General features: G+C 41.0%; 1 protein-coding gene across 3 annotated transcripts in view; it reads right to left on the reverse strand.

Annotated features, from left to right (window-relative positions):
- Positions 1-12,490, reverse strand: part of SYK (spleen associated tyrosine kinase) — a 35,827-nt gene that overhangs the window by 8,342 nt on the left and 14,995 nt on the right. For 2 of the 3 annotated variants that reach the window (XM_082242332.1, XM_082242333.1), the window contains exons 2-7: positions 11,630-12,081; positions 10,255-10,415; positions 8,389-8,527; positions 5,926-6,007; positions 4,477-4,517; positions 2,998-3,066 (exon numbers count right to left, since the gene is read on the reverse strand). In XM_082242332.1, coding sequence (XP_082098458.1) covers positions 2,998-3,066; positions 4,477-4,517; positions 5,926-6,007; positions 8,389-8,527; positions 10,255-10,415; positions 11,630-12,037 — 900 coding nt within the window. In that variant the 5' untranslated portion in view covers positions 12,038-12,081. The remainder of the gene's footprint in view (positions 1-2,997; positions 3,067-4,476; positions 4,518-5,925; positions 6,008-8,388; positions 8,528-10,254; positions 10,416-11,629; positions 12,082-12,490) is intronic. The other variant, XM_082242334.1, reaches the window with a different exon arrangement.

Raw genomic sequence — 12,490 nt, forward strand, 5'->3', positions numbered from 1 at the left:
GGAAAGCCGCTAGACCGCTGTAGCGCTAATCAATGGGCTTGCTTCGCAAGACGAAAAAACCGCTAGACGACGAGAATCGCGGAACGGATTCTTTTCGTCTTGCGAGGCACCACTGTAATGCAGGCATAGGCAAACTCGGCCCTCCAGATGTTTTGGGACTACAACCCCCATCACCCCTGACCACTGGTCCTGTTAGCTAGGGATGATGGGAGTTGTAGTCCCAAAACATTTGGAGGGCCGAGTTTGCCTATGCCTGAACTAATGGCTTTGTGTTCAAATGAGAACTCAATAGCAAATAAAGTTGGTCTTTTTCAAAAAACCTACATCTGCTTAATCTGGAGCTGCTCAGTCTTATTCTTCCAATCAGTACTATGCTTTTCATGGATTCCCTTTGATGGCATAGGCAGCATATAAACAGGTCTCCCGCAAACTCTGAATCGGTAAGCTTGAGAGTGAGCCCAGGTTGACACATTTACCAACATTTGAAATGAAAGTGGCAGACATAGGTTCATCCCACAAACCATTTCCACCCTCTCCAGATGTTTGCTATTGTGCTGAGAACTCACTCATCTATGTCGCTGGCCCTTTTCAGCGTAAGTCAACAAAAGGGCAATACTAAATGACTGAAACACACCTTAACATTTTATTCTGTCTGCAACTAGTGCTGACAGTTGGAGGGCACTCAGGTCAAACAGGTGAAATCCCCAGAGTTCTGGTGTCTGGAAAAGTTCTGCCACCTGTCTCTGTGTTTACCTAGTTTTCTCCCATTAAAGGTCAATGCATTATTGAGCCAGGAATACCTGTGGGTAGATTGTGTACAGCAAGCACACTTTGCCAACCTGGTGCCCTCTCCAGATGTTTTGGTCCACAACTGTCATCAGCCCAGCCAGCATGGCTGTCCTGGCTGGGGCTGATGAGAACTGTAGTCCAAAACATCTGGAAGTCACCAGGTTGCCAAAGGCTGGTGTATGGGGAAAAAATGCATTGTGGGACCCAGCGCCACATCTATGTTTAAAAGCAACATGTACACCCTGGGCCTTTCTGCTGTTTAGGTTGTTGAGCTGATCTTTTAAATATTTACTCTGTAAATTTTGATGGCATTGAGTCCAGGGCTTGTGTCGCTCAGTGTAACTTGCAAAGAAACAGAGATCCGGAAAATAATTTTGGTGTTGTCTATCAGCCTTGCTCTTGTTTAGATTCCTACATCTCTACCAATCAGTAACACTATTAAAGATGCCTGGGTGAAGAAAAAATGTAGTGTTTAAGATAAGACTGATTTAAAGGGAGGTCATGTCATCAGACAAATCAACTCTATTCTCTCCGCAAAGCAAGCAATTGTATCCTAAACATTTTTACTCAGAAGTAAGTCTCTAAACACTATAGTACAAGTGCACATCTTCTGGAATAACTATAAAGAGTGCAAGCGTATATTATTTATTGTGTATCCTGTTAATATATGGAAGTGGGAAATTGTTTCTGAGACACTAGAGCAATATATTTAAAGGGGATAAGTAGTGAGCAAAACATAGATACAGTGGTGCCCCGCAAGACGAATGCCTCGCAAGACGGAAAACTCGCTAGACAAAAGAGTTTTCCGTTTTGGAGGTGCTTCGCAAAAGGAATTTCCTATGGGCTTGCTTTGCAAGACGACAATGTCTTGCGAGTTCCTGCTGGTTTTTTCCCCTCCCCCCCTTTTTCTAAACCACTAAGCCACTTATCAGCTGATCCGATCAGCAGATAAGCCGCTAAAAGCCGCTAATAGCGCTAATCCACTAATCCGTCAATGGGCTTGCTTTGCAAGACAAAAAAACCGCTAGACGAAGAGAATCACAGAACGGATTCTTTTCGTCTTGCGAGGCACCACTGTATGAGGTTCCCAACTGACACATATGTTTCATACTTTGGTACTTGCACTTGCTAGGGAAGATGCAAACTCTTGACTTTCAACAAAAAAGAAAAACACCAAGACAGGAACTGTGGACTACCTGTGCTTCCTGTCCTCTCAATATTTTAAAATTTTATCCTAAGCCACGTCTTTTTGCCAACTAAGTAGGGCTAAACCAGTTTAAATGTTTGGAGATTTACTTTTAAATACAATGTTTGTTCATATCAGAATTCATTAGGACTAGCATGAAGGAGACAGACGTGAAAATTCACACAGAGAATTGATCTGACCCAACGTTATGGGAAAGAAGCAGGCATGTGCCAATCTGCTCCACAAATTAGGAAGTATTTTTATTAATATTTTATTTGTAATGTAATATACAAATGGGCACCATGCATCCATTTGTCCTCAAATAAACCTTTTTCCAGGAGAAGTAAGGATTAATTTCAGCTTGCAGCCACTGTGATTGGCTTTTGCTTTTTCCAGCAATCATTGTGTCTAAAATGCATACGTCTTGGAATTGGGTAGGGTGGGGTGGGGGCAGGAGAATACATATGCTCAGTGCTAGCTTTCATGTTATTAGCTGGTACAATAGTGGCACTAGCCCCCAAACCTGGGGTGGAGGTAGAAGAACAGAGGGGTGGAATATCTTCTCTAAAGAAGCAGGGACAGTTGTTTTCCACATTTCCCATGTTTCAGAGAGAGATAACTCACACAAAAACGAAGATCAAAAACTAAGATTTAAAACAAAACTATAAATATTGTTTCACTGAAACATAAAGGCTGTTTTCAAAGATGCGCGCACACATGTGATACTAGCTTATTTTCAACTCCATTCTACCAAACTGATCTCATTATTATTACAGTTATGAATATTATGGCACAGCATGTTGGCAACAAATAAAATGCAATCACTTCTTTTACATAGCTAAATTTGAGCCATGGGTTAATTATATTAGGCCAGAAGTAGAAGCTGAAGAAAGTTGCCAAATGTGCGCAGAGCGTTAGCAGCAAGGCATGGAGCCAAATCATTGAAAAGAGCTGTAAGTGAGCTTCATGAGAGTAAGTCCTTCCACACATTTGCAAATTTACAAAACACCATGTTTATGCACCTTTTTGCTTCCCGGCTTTGGGAAAGTGTATGACTTGATTCTGGTGAAAATTCCACCTGTTGACCAAGTCTAGAAACCGTAAAGGATATCAAAAGCATAAATAAGTGTATCAGAAAAAGTAAGAAATATTTCACACACACATTTATTTTCTTTAGTCATCTACAATAGTGGTTTCCAAACTTTCTACTGAGAATAGGACTTGGTTGCAAACTTTTGCATTTTTAGCCAGGATTCACATACAAGGACCTTCACTTTTGCCCTGTACACATCCTTTATAATATGCGCTGTCAGACTGTAAACCAAATATTTCTTTTTATTATTATTTTTCAAACTCTTCAGCCCAGTTCATCCATGTAAGCATGTCAGTGGTTGCTTCAAACCCAACTCAAAAGAGACTGCTCCACTTTGCAATCTGTTTGTACAATGTATTTGTCCTCCTGCATGCATCCAGGAGTTATCACCGTATCATGCTAAACTGCAACAAGTGAGGGTTTGTATTGTAAAAGATGCTAGAAGCACAGCTGTGTTTCAAGCAACCACCCATGGTTTGGGTGTAAAGGAGAGAGAAGGGGTGTGGCAATTTGAATAAGTGAACAAACTTTTAAAATGCATCTCCATTCAGTCTGAAGTCAATGCTTTGCCTCCTTCAGCCCTGAGACGAACGTTGACAAGAAAAGCTTTATCATACAAGACAGAGCAAGAATTTTCAAAAGGGCTCAGTGCTTGAGACCATGAGTTTTCATTTCTTGTGTTCTGGTTCCTGTCATTCACTCTTCAAATGGCTTTAATGGCCCTCTGTAATGTCCTTGCTTCTATACCAAACGTTCCCGTTATTTTTCCTCCACCCAGTTCTCCTATCTTGCTTTCTCTCACTATCTACTCTAGTCCTTGTCAACACATTCAAATCCCTTGTGTAACCAAATTTTTGGAAGAACAATGATTGCAGAGCAAGCAAATACACGCAGAACATCTTAATTTAAATTATTGTGATTTTATAATTGTATTTTCTCATATCCAAATTTGGACTGTTGTGGCAGAGAATACATCATACACTGTACAAAGTGAAACAACAGTAGAAGCCAATTGGTGCCACTCCACGGATGCAAGATATAGCTCGGTCAACAGCACAGGAAAGAAGATTTATCTTGGTGGTTCTTCCCTAACCTGCTCTGGACGTTTGGAGTAATTCCCATACTTTCTACTGTGGAACAACACCAACTGGAGTCCACCCACTGCAGACTGGAATACATGATATTTTCACCCCAAAATACTTCTTATGAAGAATTAAAAGCTGGAGCAAAAAAATTAATCCACATAACGTCTAATGCTATTGCATGTAAAACAGAAATGCTAATATCTGAAAATTATAGCAAATGTTCATATATTAAGAAACTCAAAAAGTGAAAATTAACCATCCTTGAACTTTATTTTATTATTAAAAACCACCATAAATGCTTTTCATCAGCACCATTTTCTTACCTTGCTGAAATTAGGCCTGTGATCCGGTGGGGTGAATACGCCTAAAATAATGAGGTACACTAATTACTATTGCTGCTTTTATCAAAATACATTTCGGGGGGGGGGGAGAGACAGGAGAAGAACACTCTCAAGGGAATAAATATGCAAACATCAGTGTAGCTGTGGCATAAGAAATGAAATTACTGAACTAACAAGAAATGAACACAGGAATCAGCCTTATACAGACTCAGAGCACAGCTGCACCCAGCTCAGGGCCATCTTACATTGATTAGCTGTGGCTCCCCAGTGTTTCAGAGAAGGGTCTCTCCCTGGATTGAACATGCCAGGGACTGAACTAGTAACCTTCTGCATGCTCTACTACTGGGCTATGGCCCTTTCCCAGAGAAGATGGCAAAATACAGGTCTTCCCTTGGGAAAGTGCTGGGACATGGAGCTTTAAAGCACAGACCAGACCAGCATGACACAAAAGGAATTTTGGGTGAGCCCCAAGTGACTCTGAGGTTGCAGCAACCTGATAAATATAGTCTTACTCGAAGAAAAGGCTAAGGAGTAAATCATACACAAATTCAGAGTGGAGTCCCTAAGGCAATTGGATGGCACCTTGTATGCCTTCTTTTGGCAACTTCTGCAGCCAAGCTGGTATCAATCGTATTGCTCTGCTTTCCTTTGGACTAAATCAGCAAGGCTGAGAGGGCGGTCTTGTCATCTGGGAAGCCCAGGACCTCCAGACACACTGCCCAGGCTTGTGCCACCAGGAGGTCCCTTCCGTGCTACAAACACAGCAGTTTGACTTCACTCATGGAGACCGATGGATGCCAGCAACTATCCATGCTATGCTCTGCTGTTATTAAGCTCCAAGACTTGAAAGGGTGTCCCTGATGCAAGGCACAGCACTAAAAGGGAATTTGGAAGAGATTCCGAGAAAGCCCTGGCCCACTTCCTTAACACAGGGTGTTGCTGCTTTACACATTTGCACTGCTACAGGTAATGTAAGATTGGGCAACCTATGGCTGCAAATCTGTTTGAAACTCAGGAGAGCCACTGCGGACAACAATGAGCTAGACTGACCAATGGCCTGACCTCCTTGTCCCTTATACACAGATCAATCATATGCCAATAAAGGCTAAATGAATGAGTATACACAGATCAAAAACTGCAATCATATGGAGAAGTCCTCCTGACAGTCCCACAGTTTTTATATTCTTTCAGCTTCCGCATTTACTAAGACTTTTTGTGTAGCGGCACCAGTAATTTGGGACACTGTTCCTACTGGAATCATACAGGTACCCACAATTCCAATATCCTATCAACCTGCTGAAAACATTTTTTGATTTACCAAGTGTTTTTAGAAAATTTCTTGGATTCAGTTATGTATTTTACGGATGATTTTCATGTACACCACCATGGGGACTAAAATTCTACATTTTAAAAATAAACCCAGTCACTCACCATTTTGCAAGTTAGGATTTGGAACTGGATCTGTGATGATTCTTAGAAGTCCATCTGCTTTGTAGGAATAATGTTCCACTAGCTATCATGAGAAGAAAACAAATAAGAAAGAATAGACTAGAAGCAAGGAGAAATAACAAGCTACTGAACTGCTACAGTGGCTTAGGGCCAGACATTTAGCTAATCATTTCTAGTTAATATATAAAATCCAGCCACCTGTCCTGCTGCCCTCTATGGGTTCCCTGATCCTCAGGTTCAAACATTTCATTTTGTTTCCCCACTTCTGAAGCCAGTAATTTTATCCCCAGGCAGCTCCACTTTCTCATTAGCCATTAGTCATTAGTCATTAAGTTATCGTAGGCACCTGCTCCCCTTAGGTCAATTTTGTGGTCAGCAAAATACTGTAGCGTAGGGGTGGCCAGGAGATTTTACCATGAGCCACAGAAGAATTTATGTGAATGGAGACCTTTGTGAAGAGATTCTAGCTGTGCCCCCTGGAAAAAAGTTCATTTTGCAGGAAGGACACAGTTGGGTCACCGATTAGCACTCATTAGCTAAGGATCCCATGCCATATTTCAAACATGACAATGTCCACAGTAGCCCTGTTCACACGTTGCCTGCATGTAGACCATACCTGTTTTGATGATGGTGTGTGGCAGCAATTTTAGCCAAGCCCCCAGGTGTTTTTCCTGCAACAAATCTATCTTGTGTGCATTGCCTGCTGAAAAATTCAAATGCATGACCACTATTCACTTGCAGGGCTTTCCATGTTTGGGGCCCCTGTGCAACTGGGTATCCCGACTTCATGTAGTCCCTGTATGAGTAGTGTCTTGTGCACTGGAATGGCTGTTACAGAGTAAGATCAGATGAGAAGGGTGAGACTGAAGCCTGGCCCTGCTCTGCAAACACAGATATATCCTACATGTGAGGTATTGAGTGGCTCCACTCAAGAAATGTCACATTTAACTTCCAAACACATATGTTACGTCTTGCTTACAGTGATGCAAAAGCAAGTGGTATGTACTTTGAATTCAAAATTCAGTCCTTATCATGCCTGTGCCACTTCAGAAATTCAAACCCCTCCCTCTCCCTCTCTTTCATACAGACAGCCCAATAACAGAGAACAATAGAGTAATATGCAGTATCTCATATGTGCTAGGACTCATTAGGTCTCAACCATGTCTTCAAATACCCTCAGCCCTATAACTTATGAATGTTCCTCTGGTCATGTGCAGAGCTCATTTCTCTCACTATTTCACAACACTTTATCCATCTTCTCCAACCATATTAGAATTAAAGAACCAGGTTTACAGAGCAAAAGACTTGACAATTTCCCCCGCTTTTGACCACAGTTGGTAGGACCACTATTCTTTGCAAAGTGCAACACTGAACATTTCATTAATGAATACTACTATTATTCATAATAATTGGGAGCCAACACCGAGGGTGGTTTCCTCAATTAAAAAGAAGTGTTAATGGAAAATGTTCAACTAATGTACATTCTCTTTTGGTGCTTGTATATTAACATGTAAGAAAGAACTTGCACACCTCCCCAGCAGAAAGATGTGTATGCTCAAAAAAAGGTTCAAAGTTCACACATTCCCTTAGGGCAGTGATGGCCAAAGTTGGCCCTCCAGATGTTTTGGGACTACAACTCCCATCATCCCCAGCTAACAGGACCAGTGGTCAGGGATGATGGGAACTGTAGTCCCAAAACAGCTGGAGGGTCAAGTTTGGCCATCACTGCCGTAGGGAAACAGACACCATTTTGCCTTTCCCATGATACACTAGAATTATGAAAACTGAGTGTACAAATCACTCATGCATTTGCTGTTGCTACTCCTTTGTAGAAAACTCACCTGAAAATAATGGCAGACCCTACACACTGACTCAAGCATCATGGATCCAAGCCCAATGTACACTGAACTAATACCAAGTACATGTATAACATCCTGAAAATCTTGAATTCATACTTGTAACAAAACTGCATTCAAAAAGAGCACATTTCTGCCAATTTGAGAGTCTTTTGTTATTTGTACTGATTCAAAACAGGGGGGGGGGGAATAAAGGCAACAACAGATGTCTCATAATGCAATCCTAAATTTATATTCCCTTATGGCACATAGTGTTTCAGAGAGGGCATAACAAAAATGGAATTTCACTGTCTTTCTATAACTCTGCTATTTTCATGAATCAATTAAATGATTTGGGATTTCCTGCAATTTGCTCAACAACAACCGTAGCCCAAATTAACCTAATTTTTTCTAAGGAAGATCTAAACAGCTCATATGAACTAAAGTAAGCATTATCCTCCCATACTTTTGCCCACAATGGAAAACAGGAAAATATGTGATTTTGCATAACACATTTAATCTATAGACCCACAGCAAAGCAAAACTCCTGTTGTCTATGCTGTCAATATGCAGACATAACAGAGAGCTCAGCGAGTGACACTTGACAAACCTGGCAGAGTGTATCAAATTTCTTTCCCTCTGGGATTGAGAGTTTCCCCCTCTTGTCCTTCTCTATACGATAATGTACCACCTTTCCTTCATTGAGCAGACAGAGAGCATAGGATCCCTGATTCTCCTTTTCCCTGATTCTGCAAAGAAAATAAATAAATATGCAAAGGAACAATTTTCAAACTGCAGAGAGTCATTCTTACGTAAACAAATATGAGGCTGATTCTTCTCCACTGTTATTAGCTGTGTAAAGCTCTCATCATGTTTTCTATGGTCTTCAGAGTTACTTTGGTCACCCACAACTTGTCTAATAGCTGCTGGAGACAATAGTGGCATACTATCCACCCACCCCCAGACCCCAAACTAGTAGCCAAAGTACAGCTGTTTTCCCAACTGAGATTCGACAGACTGAGCAGTATCCAGAAAAACAGCCGTGTGAATTGACTGGTGCAGTTACCTAGTCTATTTAGTAAGGATTATTGGGTTCCTTAATTCTCATAATAATCCCAATTATTATAAAATAATAATTATTTCAGAATATTACTCTGTCATAAAACAAATACCTTCCTAGCTCCTTAATATTCCTTGGGAAGTTTTAAATGTTTGATGTTTTATTGTGTTTTTAATATTCGGTTGGGAGCCACCCAGAGTGGCGGGGTATAAATAATAAATTTATTATTATTATTATTATTATTATTATTATTATTATTATTATTATTAACAGGCACTAACATCTACAAGTTCTCAGTTCCCTGCAAGTTACACAAAGGTCCCTCCAAGTGTGGCTTGATTTTATTTTTTACGGAAAACATCACACCCTTAAAATTCAGGATTTCCATTTTTGTCTACTACAGCAGTCCTTCATTTTAAAAACAACTGGCTTCCAAAGTGAAGGACAGATGTAATGTGGTAGGAAGAGCAAATCTATTGGCTTATCATACTTCTTTTATGCCACAGCCTGGGGTGGTACTGGGGAGAGAGGCAGAACAACTAATGTGATTTTGCCTAGTCCAAGCTACATGGGTGAGTTGGATTTTCCAGTTCCTGAATTACTAGAACACTGTGCACTTCTTGGCCTATCTATAAATAGGTTACGTAGCTGTTAACAGAAATAAAGGCAACCATGCGTTACAAATGTTGTTATTACAGGACATAGTCAGATAAAAGAGGAGAGAAACCCCAAAATATAAAATGTGAATGAAATATGGGACGGGGATTCACTTAATTTGTTCCACCGCAAAGAAATTCACGGCCTTTAATGCAATGAGCAACAGTGTGGTAGCGACCAAACAGTATTTTCCAGAGCAGTAAATTCTGTTTTTTGAGTAGACTTAGGTAAGTTATCTCTGTCTTTATAAAATTTGGGTTTGCACACAGTCAAATCAACAATCTTACACCAAGATCATTGGGTTTTAATATACTCAACAACCGACAGGGATTAGTACTTGAGATAATAAAACAGTGGAAAGTGCTTGAAAGAATTAATGTTTCCAGTATGCTGAAGAACACCACATCACCATTGCCTCTCATAGAAAAATAGTTATAAAGTTGGTTAATAACAGTTAAAGTATAATCCACTGTTAGCTTAACAATGCTGTCTTGAAAAACACTATCCCATATCCATAACAAGGAAAAAGGGGAGTCAATTCAATATTTCATAAATAACTTACGATGTCTCGGCAAATAAGCCATAAATGCTGCTTCCAGGAAGGTAAGGCCAGATGGAAATATAGATGAGTAAAGATAAACATACTTGGCAAACTTTTGTATTGTTAGAAATAATGACTCTACTACTTAGTCTTCCTACTGCAGTTCAGGTTGTCGGCATTAAGCCTCTAGAAATTGCAAGAAAAACATGTTTACTTACAAAAATTTCCCATTGGTCCTTGTGCCCAGAAGAACACGCTGTTCTGATTCCTCCCGAGTTATTATCCCATGGAACCAAGGCATTCTCAAATGTGCTGTTGTAGCAATCAATTTCTCTAACTGTGGTTTCTGACTAATAATCGCTTGCTCAAGGGCATGGCCCTGCACAGTAGGGGAAAATGGGGGAAAGTTGTAAGAATACAAAATAAGCAGTTCCAGAAGTTGAGCTAGGTGCTGGGCATATCCAGAGTATTTTGCCAGTGTGTGTGTGTGTGTGTGTGTGTTTGGCAGGTAGGCATGTTTAGCCCAACAACATTGTAAGCTATATTAAGCAAAGCACTTTTTTCTGTACAGTGGTACCTCGCAAGACGAATGCCTCGTAAGACGAATGCCTCACAAGACGAAAGAGTTTTCCGTTTTTTGAGTTGTTCTGCAAGACGAATTTCCCTATGGGCTTGCTTCGCAAGACGAAACGTCTTGCGAGTTCTTGCGAGTTTGTTTCCTTTTTCTTAAAGCCACTAAGCCGTTAATAGCTGCTAAGCCGCTAATAGCCGCTAAGCCGCTAATAGCCACTAAGCCACTAATAGCCGTGCTTCGCAAGATGAAAAAACCGCAAGACGAAGAGATTCGTGGAACGGATTAATTTCGTCTTGCGAGGCACCACTGTATATCTCATGGGTAGGCAAACTAAGGCCCAGGGGCCGGATCCAGCCCAATCACCTTCTAAATCTGGCCCGCGGACGGTCCAGGAATCAGCGTGTTTCACATGAGTAGAATGTGTGCTTTTTTAAAAAAAATGCATCTCTGGGTCATTTGCTTCTATGCATCTGCATCTATGCATCTGTGGGGCATAGGAATTCATTCATTTTCTTTCTCCAAAATATAGTCTCCCTACCCCCCCCCCCGGCAAGGTCTGAGGGACAGTCGACCGGCCCCCTGCTGAAAAAGTTTGCTAACCCCCTGGTATATCTGTTTATTTAAAAACTGTACAATTAGTAGTAGAATAGGCTACAATACTTCAAAAGGCACATTTTAGAAGGCAAAAATAAAATGCCAAATAATCCAACAGATTTCATAAAAGACTGGCCCATGCAAGAAAACACAGCACCCTAAAATCTACCCTGTGCTTTTGTGACAGTAAATTTGATCGCTACATGGATTTTGAAACTGGAAAACTTACAAGTAGTCTCCACCCCAACCCCAACCCCCGCCTGAATAGTGCTGGCAAGAATGGTATTTTGTCATTTATGCTCACAGTGCTTGGGTGCCATTGCAAAAGTGTGAGGTTTCGCTTCTTTTCTTATTCTCCTTCACACATCTCCATACTCACCAGGTGTCAAATGCAAAACAGAAAAACACAGGAGAACTAAACTTACATGCAAATTCCACGTTCGTTTCACATAATCCCTAATTAGATTTTCCTTCAAGTCCTCAAACTGGCTTGTTTTTGGTTCCACTCCTGGTGGTCGATGACACGGTTTCTTGAGCAGGCAAACAAGACCATCAACTTCATCCGAGTGGTAGTTAATGAGTTCTATAGGACTCCTGTGGGACTTTCCTCCTGTAATGGCGTAAGAACCACTCATTTCCCTCTCAATTGTGTAATGATAAACTTTACCACCATGAACCATGGACAAAGCAAAGCTACCCAGATAGTTGCGGCTCTGTCTCAGGAGATACAGTCCATTGCTCAGCCCGCCTTGCATCAGGTAGTCTTCAGCTTCTTCACGTGTGATGTTGCCAAAGAAAAAGCCGAGGTGACTAACAGGATTAGCACTTGCCATTTTTTCCTTTCACTTCTTAGTTCCTTATAGTGATTATTTTGTACCTCTAAGGAAAGAAAAGAAGAAATTGTCTGAAGAAATGTGACCTCATATTAAAGTATATCACCTTGAGGGCCACCTTTGGGATGCACACAACACAACGAGAGCCCCATATGTAGCCAAAAGGATGCAATGCTAAACTACAGAGAATCTATATTTTGGTGATTCTTTTACCCTTCATTCTGTGAATTGTGTCCATGAAGATGAAGAGCCATGGTTCTGACTATTGTCCTACAAATCTGTTTGCCCCTACTGCCATGAACTGAACTAGACCAGAATCATTTCCCTATTAATAGGTGGGAGAGAATGGGGGGAAATACAGTGGTACCTCGGGTCACAGATGCTTCAGGTTACAGACTCTGCTAACCCAGAAATAGTACCTCATGTTAAGAACTTTGCTTCAGGATGAGAACA

Source organism: Podarcis vaucheri, assembly GCF_965113315.1.
Source record: "Podarcis vaucheri genome assembly, contig: SUPER_11_unloc_1, whole genome shotgun sequence".
In the NCBI taxonomy this organism is placed as follows: Eukaryota; Metazoa; Chordata; class Lepidosauria; order Squamata; family Lacertidae; genus Podarcis; species Podarcis vaucheri.